The sequence below is a fragment of the Oncorhynchus mykiss genome, chromosome 6 (genome assembly GCF_013265735.2).
Source record: "Oncorhynchus mykiss isolate Arlee chromosome 6, USDA_OmykA_1.1, whole genome shotgun sequence".
Classification (NCBI taxonomy): domain Eukaryota; kingdom Metazoa; phylum Chordata; class Actinopteri; order Salmoniformes; family Salmonidae; genus Oncorhynchus; species Oncorhynchus mykiss.
The window spans coordinates 601639-620974 of NC_048570.1; the positions used below are offsets into that span (position 1 = coordinate 601639).

General features: G+C 46.4%; 2 protein-coding genes across 2 annotated transcripts in view; one reads left to right on the forward strand and one right to left on the reverse strand.

The window, feature by feature from the left end:
- The window catches only part of tars1 (threonyl-tRNA synthetase 1), a 38243-nt gene extending 37362 nt beyond the window's left edge, over positions 1-881 (forward strand). The window contains exon 18 of the mRNA XM_036979181.1: positions 211-881. Within this exon, the coding sequence (XP_036835076.1) occupies positions 211-359 (149 nt within the window). The 3' untranslated portion in view covers positions 360-881. The remainder of the gene's footprint in view (positions 1-210) is intronic.
- Positions 882-16951: 16070 nt separating this feature from the next.
- fbp2 (fructose-1,6-bisphosphatase 2) overlaps positions 16952-19336 on the reverse strand; it is a 33693-nt gene continuing 31308 nt past the window's right edge. The window contains exon 8 of the mRNA XM_036979182.1: positions 16952-17182. Within this exon, the coding sequence (XP_036835077.1) occupies positions 16997-17182 (186 nt within the window). The 3' untranslated portion in view covers positions 16952-16996. The remainder of the gene's footprint in view (positions 17183-19336) is intronic.

A 19336-nucleotide genomic window follows, 5' to 3' on the forward strand; every position in this document is an offset into this window, starting at 1 on the left:
CCACGACAACCAGAGCAACATGCAGCAGGGAGATCCAATACGATCTGAAAACGACACGTGTTAAATAGACAGCTGGAAATGACGGGTCATAATTGATTGTATTAGTCATCTCAGGGATTCTACTTGAAAGCGTAACAGAGAAGCAATTTAAGGTTTTATCACTAAACAGTCAAGACATTAAATCATAATGAAATCCTCTTTTCTGTCCAGTTGTGGGAGAGAAGGAGAAGACCAGCGAGACGGTGAACGTGCGTACGCGTGACAACAAGGTGCACGGAGAGCGCAGCGTCAATGAGTGTATGGAGCGTCTCAAACAGCTGAAGGCCTCACGCAGCCGCAACGCGGAGGAGGAATTCTGATTCCTCTGACGGTCCTTCAGTGAACCGCATCTCAGAGGATTTCAACTTTTCACTGGTTCAACTTCAAACACAAAGTGCACAACTTCCGAGTCCTTAGAGGGAGCGCACTCGCTCGGTCTTTTACTTCACTTGACTACGCATCTGTCCGCATTTCTTAATAAACTGTTTTTTATTTTATTTTTTGCTTTTTGAGATCACATTCTAATTCGTTGAACGTTTTGATAAAACAAAGCATAAATCACAACTCTTTCAATGGAACCTCCAATGTCCTCTCTTGTAATATGTGAAACTCATGATACTGTCTGATCTGTTGTGGAAATGTTACAAGGGATGACCTCTACTTTTAAATTGATTTATACCACTTTGCCTCTTTCTCCTCGTTGGTTTACGTTATAAAGGGAAACAAGAAAAAGACAGGTTTACTGCTGTCAACTGTAGGAATAACCGTTTTCATGACATCAAAGAATTGTAAATATGTAATGCAATTTTGAAAACGTAAAAAATAAAATATTTCTTACATTAGTTTGGTTTTGTTATCCAATGTCCTATCAGCACCGGCACTGTCCAAAATGGCACCACTCTTGTAAAGATTGGTTGGTTTATTGATTTAGGAAAGGAAATGGAAGCTGTGTAGAAGCCCGTGTTGATTGCTAGACGTCAATGTCGAACCAATGCAGTGATATACATTTTATTGGCTTGCTATGAGCTGCTTTTCCTGAGCATGTCTGACATAGCTAGCTAGTTCTAGTGTCCATTTAAATGTTACAGCCACAACATCATTATCATGTAGTCCTGCAGAGCAGTGAGGAGGAGAAATGCCTGCTTTGGGTGAGCTAGCTGGAACATCAGCTAGCTAGCTGGAACATCAACTAGCTAGCTGGTACATCAGCTAGCTAGCTGGAACATCAGCTTGCTATTTGTACTGTAAACTACTTCCTGGCTCACTGTCCAGGAGTGACATTGGACTAGGCCATAGTGTCTCCCAACCTGTCTCAGTCCCCAGTATTTATTCTACAGTATCTTATGTGCCGGTGGGCTAGGGCCTTATCTGGACCTGTATTCACAAAGCGTCTTAGAGTAGGAGTGCCGATCTAGGATCAGTCTTTACTTTTACATCATAATGAATCAAATTATATTGACTTTTGGGACCTGACAGATTCCCCCCCCCCTCCTCCCCCCTTTTCTCTCTGTGTCTCCCCTCCCGGAAGAGCTGAGCCTTTCCGACACCTGGCCTCTGATTTCCCCCGGCCGTTCTACCTTGGCCCAGACTCCTGCTGTTGATCAGGGCTGTCCTGATTAACGTGAGACAATAGTAATGCATTTGGTGTTGCGAGTGTTGTGTTGGGGTTGTATATCCTTACTTTGCTAATGTGAACATTTAGCTGGTCCGGAGTGGACTAGATTTGAATCTAAATGATTCACTAGGATGACTAACATCCATTATCCATGACTACCATCCACATGTACTCCACCACTTTTTTAATGAATACTCCTCAATCTATTGTACATGGAACAATGTTTTTTATATATTCATGATTAATACTCCCTTTTGTCAATAACAGCTTCTACACATGACAACATGCTTGAATGAAAACATCTTTAGACTTTATGGAGGTTACGGGGTGATTCTGTCGCCCCATCAGCTTTTATTTTGTGCCAATATGTCAAAGTTCTCAATTAGGAAGATGGTGCTGTTCATAATGCCATGTTCAGGACTGTTGATGTCCACAGGACTCCTAATGCTGTGTTGAAGACGCAGCATGGATGGAGGAGGGAAACGGACAGCTTGTCTCTACCACGCCTTGTCTTGTCTCTACCGCGGCTTGTCTCTAAGCGGCTTGTCTCTACCGCGGCTTGTCTCTAAGCGGCTTGTCTCTAACGCGGCTTGTCTCTTCCGCGCCTTGTCTCTACCGCGCCTTGTCTCTACCGCGGCTTGTCTCTACCACGGCTTGTCTCTACCGCGCCTTGTCTCTACCACGGCTTGTCTCTACCACGGCTTGTCTCTACCGCACCTTGTCTCTACCACGGCTTCACCAAGTCATCCAATGTTTGCTTAATCAACAATTGGACCATCTTCTAAACAATTTTTTTTTCTGTTCTGTTTTTTATGCTGTGAGTAATTTAGCAGGACTATAGTATAATTTATTGGTTTTAAATGTTTCTTAAATATAGTTATTTGATGCATGCAGTGCTTGGCATAGCCTCAGGGGAGCGCTGATTCAGAAAGGTGAGAGCTTCCAACACACCGACAGCATTATCTGGATATGTATGCAACAACAGTTCAACATTCACCTTCTGCTACCATTTCTATCAAGCCGTCTGTACATACAGTTTGACTCATGCAATCGATAAATTCAACATATGCACCACACCGAACGCACTGCTGCAAGGCAAACGCAGCGTTTCATTGGAAATTAATGTAATTCTGGTTGTCAGAAATGTAATGACGCCGTCGGTGTGGTTGAAGCGTCACCCTTCCTGGTGGAGAATACACGTGACTCATAACATCTCCCTCAACCCAGTAGACTTCAATGTGCTTATCATATCCATGGGATCTCTCATAGGCTGGTACGGTAGGTAGCATGTTATCTTCTCAGACAAGGAGCCTAGAGAAGAAACTATAGGCCTTCCTAAAACAAATTAAATGTGCGGGTCACAGTACTTGAAACCGGTGTGTAACGGGCAACACGACTTCCTTCATGAGCAATGTTCCCACTAACATGCTGACCAGACCGGACACAACACACAGAGTAAAGAAGAGCTGCCACCCCCACCCCTTGGCTGCACCCTCTCTAATGTAGTGTACCCTGCGTGCACAACCCACGTGGAATTCCTGGTCTAACATGCTGACCAGACCGGACACAACCCACGTGGAATTCCTGGTCTAACATGCTGACCAGACCGGACACAACCCACGTGGAATTCCTGGTCTAACATGCTGACCAGACCGGACACAACCCACGTGTAATTCCTGGTCTAACATGCTGACCAGACCGGACACAACCCACGTGGAATTCCTGGTCTAACATGCTGACCAGACCGGACACAACCCACGTGTAATTCCTGGTCTAACATGCTGACCAGACCGGACACAACCCACGTGGAATTCCTGGTCTAACATGCTGACCAGACCGGACACAACCCACGTGTAATTCCTGGTCTAACATGCTGACCAGACCGGACACAACCCACGTGGAATTCCTGGTCTAACATGCTGACCAGACCGGACACAACCCACGTGGAATTCCTGGTCTAACATGCTGACCAGACCGGACACAACCCACGTGGAATTCCTGGTCTAACATGCTGACCAGACCGGACACAACCCACGTGGAATTCCTGGTCTAACATGCTGACCAGACCGGACACAACCCACGTGGAATTCCTGGTCTAACATGCTGACCAGACCGGACACAACCCACGTGGAATTCCTGGTCTAACATGCTGACCAGACCGGACACAACCCACGTGGAATTCCTGGTCTAACATGCTGACCAGACCGGACACAACCCACGTGGAATTCCTGGTCTAACATGCTGACCAGACCGGACACAACCCACGTGGAATTCCTGGTCTAACATGCTGACCAGACCGGACACAACCCACGTGGAATTCCTGGTCTAACATGCTGACCAGACCGGACACAACCCACGTGGAATTCCTGGTCTAACATGCTGACCAGACCGGACACAACCCACGTGGAATTCCTGGTCTAACATGCTGACCAGACCGGACACAACCCACGTGGAATTCCTGGTCTAACATGCTGACCAGACCGGACACAACCCACGTGTAATTCCTGGTCTAACATGCTGACCAGACCGGTCACAACCCACGTGGAATTCCTGGTCTAACATGCTGACCAGACCGGACACAACCCACGTGGAATTCCTGGTCTAACATGCTGACCAGACCGGACACAACCCACGTGTAATTCCTGGTCTAACATGCTGACCAGACCGGACACAACCCACGTGGAATTCCTGGTCTAACATGCTGACCAGACCGGACACAACCCACGTGGAATTCCTGGTCTAACATGCTGACCAGATCGGACACGTCGCGAGCGTGGCAAAATACATTTAGAAACCCACTTTATTAAATTATTACACCAACACTGCTCGCGCGCGCCAACGACCGTCTGCGATACCAATACCTAAAATAGAAGTCCTTTCTATTTCTGACGCAGATCGCGCTGCAAGTCCTGCCTCTCTCATCTCCTCATTGGTTTATAGAAGCAGGTACCCACGTGCCATCTCCTCATTGGTTATACCCACGTGGGTGATTGAAAGACAAAACTGTTTTGCCGGTCGTCGTGGTAATACAATGAACGTTTAGATGCGATCACCATATAAGTTAAACGATAAAAAAGCCTGGAAGGAGGAGAGATGACTAGAAACGATTCGGTTGGCCATTTTATGTGTGGATTAATTGTCGGAGTAGAGGTCCTTGTGCATTTCAGGTAAAATAACTCAATGTTTATATCCCAGGACAAATTAGCTATCAACAGCAAGCTAGCTAAATCGGACAAATTAACGTTAGCTAGCAAATGCAAGAAAACTAGCTAAATTGCCATACATGTTTAATGATTTTCGACCTGTCCCCAAATTAATGTCATTGGTTCAGAGTTTGTTTTGATCTTTGAACCTGCGTGTCGTGATCGCGTTTGGTGTGCGGGGGCAAAATAAATGTATGCACGATGGTGAACGCGCGCAGCCGGTTTGGGTTCCGTGTAATTAGAAGAGATTTAACTTCACTCAACCTTCTAGAGCAGTGGTCACCAACCGGTCGATCACGATCCACTGGTCCATCTCCAAGGCATTCCTAGTCGATCGCGATCCACTGGTCCATCTCCAAGGCATCCCTAGTCGATCGCGATCCACTGGTCCATCTCCAAGGCATTCCTAGTCGATCGCGATCCACTGGTCCATCTCCAAGGCATTCCTAGTCGATCGCGATCCACTGGTCCATCTTCAAAGCATACTATCAAGAGCAGTGGTACTAGACAGAGCAGTGATACTATCCAGAGTAGTGATACTATCCAGAACAGTGATACTAGTAGTGATACTATCCAGAGCAGTGATACTATCCAGAGTAGTGATACTATCCAAAGCAGTGATACTAGTAGTGATACTATCCAGAACAGTGATACTAGTAGTGATACTATCCAGAGCAGTGATACTATCCAGAGCAGTGATACTATCAGAGTAGTGATTACTATCCAGAGCAGTGATACTATCCAGAGCAGTGATACTATCCAGAGTAGTGATACTATCCAGAGCAGTGATACTAGTAGTGATACTATCAAGAGCAGTGATACTATCCAGAGCAGTGATACTATCCAGAGTAGTGATACTATCCAGAGCAGTGATACTATCAGAGCAGTGATACTATCCAGAGTAGTGATACTATCCAGAGCAGTGATACTATCCAGAGTAGTGATACTAGCAGTGATACTATCCAGAGCAATGATACTATCCAGAGCAGTGATACAAGTAGTGATACTATCCAGAGCAGTGATACTATCTAGAGTAGTGATACTAGCAGTGATACTATCCAGAGCAGTGATACTATCCAGAGTAGTGATACTAGCAGTGATACTATCCAGAGCAGTGATACTAGCAGTGATACTATCCAGAGCAGTGATCCTATCCAGAGTAGTGATACTATCCAGAGTAGTGATACTAGTAGTGATACTATCCAGAGCAGTGATACAAGTACTGATATTATCCAGAGTAGTGATACTATCCAGAGCAGTGATACTATCCAGAGCAGTGATACTATCCAGAGCAGTGATACTATCCAGAGCAGTGATACTATCTAGAGCATTGATACTATCCAGAGCAGTGATACTAGCAGTGATACTATCCAGAGCAGTGATACTATCCAGAGTAGTGATACTATCCAGAGCAGTGATACTATCACAGTAGTGATACTATCCAGAGCAGTGATACTATCAGAGTAGTGATACTATCCAGAGCAGTGATACTATCCAGAGCAGTGATACTATCCAGAGCAGTGATGCAAGTAGTGATACTATCCAGAGCAGTGATACTATCCAGAGTAGTGATACTAGCAGTGATACTATCCAGAGCAGTGATACTAGCAGTGATACTATCCAGAGCAGTGATACTATCCAGAGTAGTGATACTATCCAGAGCAGTGATACTATCCAGAGTAGTGATACTATCCAGAGCAGTGATACAAGTAGTGATACTATCCAGGGCAGTGATACTATCCAGAGCAGTGATACTATCCAGAGCAGTGATACTATCCAGGGCAGTGATACTATCCAGAGCAGTGATACTATCCAGAGCAGTGATACTATCCAGGGCAGTGATACTATCCAGAGCAGTGATACTATCCAGAGTAGTGATACTATCCAGAGCAATGATACTAGTAGTGATACTATCCAGGGCAGTGATACTATCCAGAGCAGTGATACTATCCAGAGCAGTGATACTATCCAGGGCAGTGATACTATCCAGAGCAGTGATACTATCCAGGGCAGTGATACTATCCAGAGTAGTGATACTATCCAGAGTAGTGATACTATCCAGAGCAGTGATACTATCCAGAGTAGTGATACTAGTAGTGATACTAGTCAGAGTAGTGATACTAGTCAGAGTAGTGATACTATCCAGAGCAGTGATACTATCCAGAGCAGTGATACTAGCAGTGATACTATCCAGAGCAGTGATACTATCCAGGGCAGTGATACTATCCAGAGTAGTGATACTATCCAGAGTAGTGATACTATCCAGAGCAGTGATACTATCCAGAGTAGTGATACTAGTAGTGATACTAGTCAGAGTAGTGATACTATCCAGAGTAGTGATACTATCCAGAGCAGTGATACTATCCAGAGCAGTGATACTAGCAGTGATACTATCCAGAGCAGTGATACTAGGGTCAGGCAGAGGTCAGTAATCCATAGCAGAGTCTGAAAGGTAGAGAACGGCAGGCAGGCTCAGGGTCAGGCAGAGGTCAGTAGTCTATAGCAGAGTCTGAAAGGTACAGGAACTAGAGACAGACAGGAGCACGGGAAAAACCGCTGGTAGGCTTGACAAAGTAAAATGAACTGGCAACAGACGACCAGAGAACACGGGTATAAATACACTGGGGATAATGAGGAAGATGGGCGACACCTGGAGGGGGTGGAGACAAGCACAAAGGCAGGTGAAACAGATCACGGCGTGACAAAACACTGTTATTGGCCATGCAGCGTATTATATTACCTGTTAATGTTTACTACTGAACTTACTCAGCCATGACAAAGGGGACAAATACTTTTTAAGTCTAGACATTTCAGTTTACATTTTTTATTAATTAGTAAAAAATTCTAAAAACGTCATTCCACTTTGACATTATGGGCTATTGTGTGTAGGCCAGTGACACAAAATCTCTGTTTTATCCATTTTAAATTCAGGCTGTAACACAACAAAAAGTGGAGAAAGTCAAGCGCATGCCCTAAAGATATCCTTTATTGGAACAGTGATTAGGGCGTTTGAGGTTTGAGACCTGCTAAGGGATGTTTCATTGTGTTTTTACTCTGAATAAAGAACTAGTATCGGGCCGTGGGAACTTCATCTAAGTGGCTCTTGACAAGAGTGTCTGTTAAATGACTCAAATGAGAGATTCCCAAGATTACAGTGTACCAGTAATATCTAACAATGCAACTTAATACATATTTAACCAGGTCTAAACTTCAGTGAGATACAGGAAACTGAGTTCGTAGTATCCTGTTAACAGGTCAATCAGGAAGAGACAGAGAAAAACAACCTGTCCTGTTTAGGATCCTCTCCTCTAGAGATGACTAGAGACAGAGAGGAACAACCTGAATGATGACTTTTCCTTCCACTATTCCTCTCTCCTCTCCTCACGTCTAGAGTTGTCATGTCTCTCCTCATGTCTAGAGTTGTCATGTCTCTCCTCATGTCTAGAGTTGTCATGTCTCTCCTCATGTCTAGAGTTATCATGTCTCTCCTCTCCTCACGTCTAGAGTTGTGATGTCTCTCCTCACGTCTAGAGTTGTCATGTCTCTCCTCTCCTCACGTCTAGAGTTGTCATGTCTCTCCTCTCCTCACGTCTAGAGTTGTCATGTCTCTCCTCTCCTCACGTCTAGAGTTGTCATGTCTCTCCTCACGTCTAGAGTTGTCATGTCTCTCCTCACGTCTAGAGTTGTCATGTCTCTCCTCACGTCTAGAGTTGTCATGTCTCTCCTCACGTCTAGAGTTGTCATGTCTCTCCTCACGTCTAGAGTTGTCATGTCTCTCCTCTCCTCACGTCTAGAGTTGTCATGTCTCTCCTCATGTCTAGAGTTGTCATGTCTCTCCTCACGTCTAGAGTTGTCATGTCTCCTCACGTCTAGAGTTGTCATGTCTCTCCTCTCCTCACGTCTAGAGTTGTCATGTCTCCTCACGTCTAGAGTTGTCATGTCTCCTCACGTCTAGAGTTGTCATGTCTCTCCTCACGTCTAGAGTTGTCATGTCTCTCCTCACGTCTAGAGTTGTCATGTCTCTCCTCACGTCTAGAGTTGTCATGTCTCTCCTCACGTCTAGAGTTGTCATGTCTCTCCTCACGTCTAGAGTTGTCATGTCTCTCCTCACGTCTAGAGTTGTCATGTCTCTCCTCACGTCTAGAGTTGTCATGTCGCTCCTCGCATCTATATATGAGATGGAGGATGAGGAGGAATAGAAGTAGGATGCGGAAGTGAAGTAGAAGTGTCTGAATATTTGTGTGTATGAGAGTGTACATGTGTGCTTGCCTGTGTGCCACCTCACAGTTATGCTACACGGTGATGTCCTCCTTACTCTGGACAGGGCAGTGCATCAGGGGACTCAGGTTGGCCTCCCTCCTGACACAGATCCTCTTCCACATTCATGCAGGATACCTCACAACCAGAGGCCAACTATGTGATGCACCTTCGGCATGCCTGCTAGGGGCTCTGTGTCTGTTCGGTCATACCCCCTTAAGGACTCACCTGCCCTCTCCTGTTACAACATGAGGCAGAGAGTATGATGGGTAAACCACAGAGGCAGACCTAGACATGTTACCACCATAAATAATAAACTAAACTCGACACCTAGGAAGCGGGAACCTAGTGTGCAGTTCTCAGAACATCACTCCCCTGGTCATACGTGTGTGCTAAACAAACCTAAACAACAACATTGTTTTTTCCCCCTCACTCTGTCCATGCAGCACATGTTGAGATTATTAAGATACTTCTGTCCTGACTGAGCCGGCTAGAGGAATGTCCGCTGTGAGGCCCTGGCATTACCAATGAGGCCAGTGGGAGAGGCCTGCGGTAGGTGACAACAGCAGCTGCCGCCCATGACTGATCACTGTGTGTGTGTGTGGAGTTTCGGAGGGAGGGTAGTTGGGGAGGTCACAGATAGTCGAGGAGAGGTAGAAAGATTGAGATGGGGGGTTAGAGTTAGGGAGGTTGGGGGTTAGAGTTAGGGAGGGAGGTTGGGGGTTAGAGTTAGGGAGGGAGGTTGGGGGTTAGAGTTAGGGAGGGAGGTTGGGGGTTAGAGTTAGGGAGGGAGGTTGGGGGTTAGAGTTAGGGAGGGAGGTTGGGGGTTAGAGTTTGGGAGGGAGGGAGGTTGGGGGTTAGAGTTTGGGAGGGAGGGAGGTTGGGGGGTTAGAGTTAGGGAGGGAGGTTGGGGGGTTAGAGTTAGGGAGGTTAGAGTTAGGGAGGGGGGTTGGGGGGTTAGTGTTAGGGAGGGAGGGGGTTAGATTTAGGGAGGGAGTATGGGGGTTAGAGTTAGGGAGGGAGGGAGGCTGGGGGTTAGAGTTCAGGGAGGGAGGATGGGGGTTAGACTTAGTGATGGAGTTTGGGGTTTAGAGTTAGGGAGGGAGGTTGGGGGGTTAGAGTTAGGGCGGGGGAGGGCCTCATAGCCATCCCGGAAGGGAGAGTAACAATGGTTGAGAGTTTTTGAAGAGTGAGTACTACAGGTAATGTGTTGATAAAACTTTGGTAGCATTTTCCTCATTTCCTGTTCAAGTCCCCACCCACCGTGAATACAGTCCCTGGTTCGAATTCAGGCTGAATCACATCCAGCTGTGATTGGGAGTCCCATAGGGCGGCACACAATTGTCCCAGCATCGTCTGGGTTTGGCTGGGGTAGGCCGTCATTGTAAATAAGAATTTGTTCTTACTGACTTGCCTAATTAAATGAAGGTAACATATATATATATATATATATATATATATTTATAGATATATACAGTGTATATATATATTTTTTTTAATATATTTTTTTAAAGCGGCCTCATGATATGTGGTTTGCAGAAAGTCCAGTGTAGGTAATAGAGGTAATACTGTCGGCTTTTGATTGTGAGATGTTCTAGGTCGGGTGAACAAAAAGACTTGAGTTCCTGTACGTTATTACAATCACACCATGAGTAGTTAATCATGAAACATACACCACCGCCTTTCTTCTTCCCAGAGAGTTCTTTATTCCTGTCTGCCCGATGTACTGAGAACCCAGCTGGCTGTTTGGACAGGGACAGTATATCCGGAGAGAGCCATGATTCCATGAAAGAGAGTATGTTACAGTCCCTGATGTCTATCTGGAAGAAGATCCTCGCCCTAAGCTTGACTACTTTATTATAAAGCGACTGAACATTAGCGAGTAATATACTCGGAAGTGGTGGACTAGAGGTCCACTCCGAATACCTCTTCTCCAGCTGCGGGATCCTGGAGCAGACTCTGGGATAAGTTAAATTGCCTTGGGGGCTACCAACAAAGGATCCAATTCGGGAAAGTCATATTTCTGGTCAGAATGCTGGTGAGTTACCGCTGCTCTGATAGCCAAAACTTCCGTGTGTATGTAATAACACCTAAACATGTTTTGGGCTAATAATTTTAGAAATAACACAAAAACTTTAAAAAATACTGTAAAGTTGGTTAGGCGCTAAAAGCAGAGCTGCCATGTCTGTCGGCTCCATCTTCTCCAGAAAGTATGTTACTGTTTATCTACAGTAGAGTAGCTCCACTATATTACTCAAACAATCAATCAATCAAATTTATTTTTTGAGCCCTTTTAGATCCACAGGTGTTACAACGTGCTATACAGAAACCCAGCCTAAAACCCAAAACATCAAGCAATGCAGATGTAGAAGCCTGGTGGCTAGAAAAAACTCCCTAGGAAGAAACCTAGAGAGGAACCAGGCTCTGAGGGGTGGCCAGTCCTTTTCTGGCTGTGCCGGGTGGAGATTATAAGAGTACATGGCCATTAAGGCCAGATTGTTCTTCAAGATGTTCAAAATGACTTTATCAGCTATGAAGGTAAGACCCAAATGCAAACAATGTTGAATAAACAATTGTTTTATAATCCAACAGGGGCAGGCAATAGAGAAGTCAGGCAGAGGTCAATAAACCAGAGGTGGGGCAACGGTACTGGACGGCAGGCAGGGTCAGGCAGAGGGGTCAGGCAGGCGGGCTCGGAGACAGGACAGGCAAGGGTCAAAACCAGGAGGGGGAGAAAAGAGAGACTGGAAAAAGCAGGAGCTGAGACACAAAATGTTTGTTAACTTGAACAAAGAAGACGAACTGGTAACAGACAGAGAACACAGGTATAAATACCCAGGAGATAATGGGGAAGATGGGGGACACCTGGAGGTGGGTGGAGACAATCACAAAGACAGGTGAAACAGATCAGGGTGTGACATGACTGTTTCTCTACAGCTCCAGTAGATTACTGACTGTTTCTCTACAGCTCCAGTACATGACTGACTGTTTCTCTACAGCTCCAGTATATTACTGACTGTTTCTCTACAGCTCCAGTACATTACTGACTGTTTCTCTACAGCTCCAGTACATGACTGACTGTTTCTCTACAGCTCCAGTATATTACTGACTGTTTCTCTACAGCTCCAGTACATGACTGACTGTTTCTCTACAGCTCCAGTACATTACTGACTGTTTCTCTACAGCTCCAGTACATTACTGACTGTTTCTCTACAACTCCAGTACATTACTGACTGTTTCTCTACAGCTCCAGTACATTACTGAATGTTTCTCTACAGCTCCAGTACATTACTGACTGTTTCTCTACAACTCCAGTATATTACTGACTGTTTCTCTACAGCTCCAGTATATTACTGACTGTTTCTCTACAGCTCCAGTACATTACTGACTGTTTCTCTACAGCTCCAGTACATTACTGACTGTTCCTCTACAGCTCCAGTATATTACTGACTGTTTCTCTACAACAGAGAGTAGCTCCAGTATATTAATGAGCCTACAAAACAGACTGATAGTTTACAGTGAACTCAGACAGACAGGTCAGGGCTCTGATTGTCAGCAGACACACACAAACACACACATAAGAATGCAGGCAGGTAGGTACTCACACGAACAAACAAACATACACATGCATGCGCACACACCAGACAACCCAGTCACACCAGACAACCCAGTCACACCAGACAACCCAGTCACACCAGACAACCCAGTCACACCAGACAACCCAGTCACAACAGACAACCCAGTCACACCAGACAACCCAGACACACCAGACAACCCAGTCACACCAGACAACCCAGTCACACCAGACAATCCAGTCACACCAGACAACCCAGTCACACCAGATAATCCAGTCACACCAGACAACCCAGTCACACCAGACAACCCAGTCACACCAGACAACCCAGTCAACCCAGTCACACCAGACAACCCAGTCACACCAGACAACCCCATCACACCAGACAACCCCATCACACCAGACAACCAAGTCACACCAGACAACCCAGTCACACCAGACAACCCAGTCACACCAGATAATCCAGTCACCCCAGACACACCAGACAACCCAGTCACACCAGACAACCCAGTCACACCAGACAACCCAGTCACACCAGACAACCCCATCACACCAGACAACCAAGTCACACCAGACAACCCAGTCACACCAGACAACCCAGTCACACCAGATAATCCAGTCACCCCAGACACACCAGACAACCCAGTCACACCAGACAACCCAGTCACACCAGACAACCCAGTCACACCAGACAACCCAGTCACACCAGACAACTCCGTCACACCAGACAACCCAGTCACACCAGACAACCCTGTCAAACCAGACAACCCAGTCACACCAGACAACCCAGTCACACCAGACAACCCAGTCACACCAGATAATCCAGTCACACCAGATAATCCAGTCACACCAGACAACCCAGTCACACCAGATAATCCAGTCACACCAGATAATCCAGTCACACCAGACAATCCAGTCACACCAGATAATCCAGTCACACCAGACAACCCAGTCACACCAGACAATCCAGTCACACCAGACAATCCAGTCACACCAGATATTCCAGTCACACCAGATAATCCAGTCACACCAGATAATCCAGTCACACCAGACAACCCAGTCACACCAGATAATCCAGTCACACCAGATAATCCAGTCACACCAGACAACCCAGTCACACCAGATAATCCAGTCACACCAGACAACCCAGTCACACCAGATAATCCAGTCACACCAGACAACCCAGTCACACCAGACAACCCAGTCACACCAGACAACCCAGTCACACCAGACAACCCAGTCACACCAGATAATCCAGTCACACCAGATAATCCAGTCACACCAGATAACCCAGTCACACCAGATAACCCAGTCACACCAGACAACCCAGTCACACCAGACAACCCAGTCACACCAGACAACCCAGTCACACCAGACAACCCAGTCACACCAGACAACCCAGTCACACCAGACAACCCAGTCACACCAGATAATCCAGTCACACCAGACAACCCAGTCACACCAGATAATCCAGTCACACCAGATAATCCAGTCACACCAGACAATCCAGTCACACCAGACAATCCAGTCACACCAGATAATCCAGTCACACCAGATAATCCAGTCACACCTAGGGTTGTTATTCTGACCGTATTACAGCCACACTGTTACCGATGTTAGTGGCCAGGACTCCATGTAGAGCCTTCCACTGGAGGTCTCTCCGCCCCACATACCCCCTGCCTTCACTCCTGTTAGGCTCCTAATGTTCCGCACCTTAATGCAGAGGGATTTACCTTCCACCATCTTAAACTTCCCCAGGCTCGGATTGTTAAAATCTAACTGGTGTTAACCCCGGTGACCTGGCTAAATTCCCAATCTGCCCTCAAACCATCACGGTCACTTAATAATCCCCAGTTTACAATTGGCTCATTCATCCCCCTCCTCTCCCCTGTAACTATTCCCCAGGTCGTTTCTGTAAATGAGAACGTGTTCTCAGTCAATTTACCTGTTAAAATAACAGATAAACAAACTAAATATATAATTCCTCCAGACCCCCTTGCCAGTCCCTATTGTCTGCCATCACCTGCAGTGGCGGAAATATTGGTGCCCCCTCCCTCTTTGGCCGCTCAAACACCCCCTTACCGGCTCAGACAGTGCCTCCTGGACCTTCCCCAGAAATATCTAGTCCTGTTTGTTGTGCTAGGACTTCCAGGGTTTTCCACCCCTCCTCCCCTCGCAGCCGCAGGTCACCCAGCCTTAGTAAACCCTGTGTCATCAGTCTCCTTTGCAGGGTGGCAGACTGAACCGATCTCAAAAGGATGGCTGGGTTGTGGAAGATAGGCTCTTCCCACACCTCCTTCTCGTGTAGGTCTTAACAGCTGCCAGGCCCTCAGCACCACAGAGTCAAAATCTGAGAGACCTGCTGTATTCAGCTTCTCCAGCCTTATGAGGAACAGCCACCGGTCCAACCCTAGTCCACCAGCTCTTCCTGCCGACATCAGTATGGCACAGCAGTCTTTCTGCCACCGTTAGTCATGCAGCCACCCTGCTCTCTATGTCCCGACCAGAAAAAATCCACCAGCTTGCGTAGCAGGTCTGTGAGCAGACCCGCAGGGGTGTTGAGGACTGCCAGTTTATGCCACAGGGAGGATGCCACTAGTTTGTTGATTATGACACTTGAGACAGGAGCCACCTCCACCTGGCCAGTCTTGACACCACTGCCTGTGAAAGCCCCTCCCAGTTCTTCCTGACCCACCTCTTCGAGCCCAGGTACACCTCCAAAATGTTAAGCCCTTCACAACCCCACTGCAAACCCCGTGGAAGAAGAGGGGGGCCCTATCTCTCCATGCCTGGTCGTTGTCTACTATAGAGTCCAGATGGGACTTCAGTCAGTTAACGATGACCTTGGCAAATATCCTGTAGTCCGCAGCAGAGTAATGCCACAGGCCTCCAGTTCTTAAGTAAACACAAGTCCCCTTTCTTGGGCAGGAGAGTCAACTCTCCTACCCCGACGCACTCACGCAACACGCAAAAGTCCAGTCCAATTATTCCCCAGAACTTTTTATAAAACTCCACAGTCAATTCCCGCATCTCCCGCACCACAGAACTTGGTGTGTTTTATAACAACAGAACTGGGTGTGTTTTATAACAACAGAACTGGGTGTGTTTTATAACAACAGAACTGGGTGTGTTTTATAACAACAGAACTGGGTGTGTTTTATAACAGAACTGGGTGTGTGTTACAACAACAGACCTTGGTGTGTATATTGTGTGTCTGTATGTACACAGTATTTATACAAGCAGTGGTTTTCCTTGTCCAGACCCCCTCACACTGTGGAGTGTTGAAGATGTAATTGGGATATCTCTGGCATGCCCTCGTGCCTTCGAGACCCTGTTGTGGTCATATGATGTGTTTGTGTTTTCCCTTACCACTGAGCTCCGAGCCAGCTGAATGTCTTGTTATGGTAGAGGTCAGAAGTCATGGCACACTCTGAAAGGTTACCTTTCATCATGTTTATCAGACCTAGATCAGTGTTATTGTGTAGTTCCTAGTTGGATAGGAGAAGAGCTTGTTGTTCATCAAACCTAGATCAGTGTTATTGTGTAGTTCCTAGTTGGATAGGAGAGGAGCTTGTTGTTTATCAGACCTAGATCAGGGTCACAGTGTAGTTCCTAGTTGGATAGGAGAGGAGCTTGTTGTTCATCAGACCTAGATCAGGGTCACAGTGTAGTTCCTAGTTGGATAGGAGAGGAGCTTGTTGTTCATCAGACCTAGATCCGTGTTATTGTGTAGTTCATAGTTGGATAGGAGAGGAGCTTGTTGTTCATCAGACCTAGATCAGTGTTATTGTGTAGTTCCTATGAAAGTAACTGCTACTTTATCTAGACCCTGTCTCTGCTTTATGCAGACTTAGCTTTGTCTCTATATCCTTCTCTCTCTGATTGCCAGGGTGGACCGTTGGCGGAGCAAGCTAATCTTTAGCACACTTCACAAAACACAGACAAGTCAGCCCGGTCTCACGGATGTCTCTCAATACTTCAGGTTAGTTTGGCTTTAGGGTGATATTATTGATACTGTGTCTCACTACTGGCAGGCTGCTCTCTAGAGTATAAAGTGAGCCTAAATAAGGAGAAAGGAAACTGCATGAGACAAACAGCTGTCAGAGTTCTGGTTCTAGTAGAGTTGAGGATAGGGTTACATGAACAGGAAGAGTGGAATATCTGAATCCTGAAATATGGGCCCTGGTCAAAAGCAGTGCAGTATATAAGGAAGAGGGTGCTATTTGCTCTTCTTGCTGATGGACAGACATGTAGTTACTCATGTTTTTCTTGTTGGTATTTAACTTTTATTCAAGTTTTGTTGTCGTTCTACTTGTGCTTCTTGACAAAGTCGAGGTACTCGTTGACGTCATCAGGTGAACCCACAATAAACGGAACTCTCTGGTGGATGTTGGTTGGAACCACGTCTAGGACACGCCCTTCTCCCGTAGTCGCCACGCCTCCACACTGCTCGATCAGGAAGGCGATGGGGTTGCACTCGTACAGCAAACGCAGCTAGGGAAGGGAAAGGAATACACACACCAAGATTAGAGGAGGGAATGTGAAGGCGTGACACACAGCTTCAACCTATTTAACTGGATTAGCTATTGTTTATATCTTTCTTAACTTTCCTTCTCCTTGCAAGAGAGACCTGGGCCCTGTTTCCCCATAGCCAGAGAGACCTGGGCCCTGTTTCCCCATAGCCAGAGAGACCTGGGCCCTGTTTCCCCACATCCAGAGAGACCTGGGCCCTGTTTCCCCACATCCAGAGAGACCTGGTCCCTGTTTCCCCATAGCCAGTGAGCCCTGGGCCCTGTTTCCCCATTTTTAGATTAACTAACTTCTTAGTAATGACTCGGGACGTCGGGTTTGATACGAAAGCTTATTTTAGTAAGAATACTTGTTTACGTTACATTTAACAACAATTGTTTTGGTACAGAGCAATGCAGGTAAGATGCTGTTGGAAAGTCAGCCACAATCCCCCGCACCTGCACATAATTGGCGCGTTATCACTCATCCCTCTCGCAAGGCATTCTGGGACTTGCAGTCAAAAAGCGTAATTCAACACAACCCAATACAATTACATATGCAAATAAATCTAAAGAAATATCTTTAGATACAGCTCAAAGAATAAACTTAAACATTAACTCTGTAACACATTAAAGTTACAACATCCTCCCCCCCGATGAACAATTGTGTTCATCTAGATCTCTAGGCAGTATATCAACTGAATAGGTCTCCTCAACAAAGTCCCTGAAGCAGTACGAACTGAACATGATCTAACTAAGCCATCTCGGCCTGGAAACAGTTCCTCAATCTTTCCTAGTTTCCAGGTTTGTCTGGGTAGGTTATCTTCTCCAATGAGTACAACGTCACCCGCTTTCAGTGGGGTGGGCTGTGATGTGTCACAGCGGTGTGCTGACTTTAGATCCAGCAAGTAGTCCCTTCGCCAACTGTTCCAGAAACTGGTCACAAGTCTCTGCCTGTACTTCCATCTGCGTGTCATTTCCCCCTTGTTTAACGTTGGGTGCTGAGTGTCAGCTGCTCCAGAATGCATCACCTTCTCATGTTGGTACTGTATCAGCATTTCTGAGTATCTGGACTTATTGGGCAGAACCCATGGGTGCTGCTCTCTGAATGTGAAGTTGGACTGTTGCAGTCTTCCTCCTACACTGAGTAGTTCGTGTTCGTCCAGGAAAGGTTTCAGTTCTCTGATTTTACAGTCATTGTTTAGGCTTTTTCCTGCCTTCAGTAGTTTGATCTCCTGTCCGAAACTCTGTTGTTGTGTTACCTTAATCCAGTACTTTTCTGCATCGAACAGTTCGTCAGCAGTCAGTTCACCTTGCATCTTTATGGTTGTACGAGCATTGGCTATGAATCTCTTTATCCAGGCGGTGACTCTGAACACTCTTTTCAGTTTGCTGTACCTTTCAAGCTCCAACACAGGTTCAGTGCTGTCTGTGCTGTTTGCTGCGATTTGTACAGTAACCTGGCAACTGGACTTGAGTTCTATATTCACCTCTTCCGGAACCTTGTTATCATCAGTCTCTTCGGACTGATTGGGTGATGTCAGAATTCTGGGTCCATTCCACCATAGCTCGCTCTGTGTCAAGTTTCTAACAGTTTGTCCTCTTGTAGGGAGGTCAGCTGGATTAGTTGTCCCTTCAATATGTGACCATGACTCTGGATTGGTCAAGGACTGGATCTCCGTCACTCTGTTTGCAACAAACTGTTTCCATTTCTGAGCTGAGCTGCAAATCCAATGCAGCACGATCATCGAGTCTGTCCACATGTTAATCTGTTTTTCTTCCATTTTCAGTGTGGTCATCAAGTTGTTTGCTAGTCTCGCTCCAATCACAGCTCCCATGAGCTCCAGGCGTGGCAGCGTCATTTTCTTAAGTGGGGCTACCCTGGACTTGGATGCGACTAGACTTGTTGTTTCCCTGTCTTGTGACTCACCTTGCAAGTAAGCTACTGCACTGTAAGCCCTTTCACTTGCATCACAGAACACGTGTAGTTTCAGGGTGTGGTTATTCTGTGGCCGCATGTCTGTTCTGTACCACCTTGGTATGGTGAGCTGGTGTAACTGGGGTAGTTCTGAACACCACTGTTGCCATTCTCGTGTCAGATCAGGTGGTAATTCTTCGTCCCAGCTGAGTCCCCTCTCCC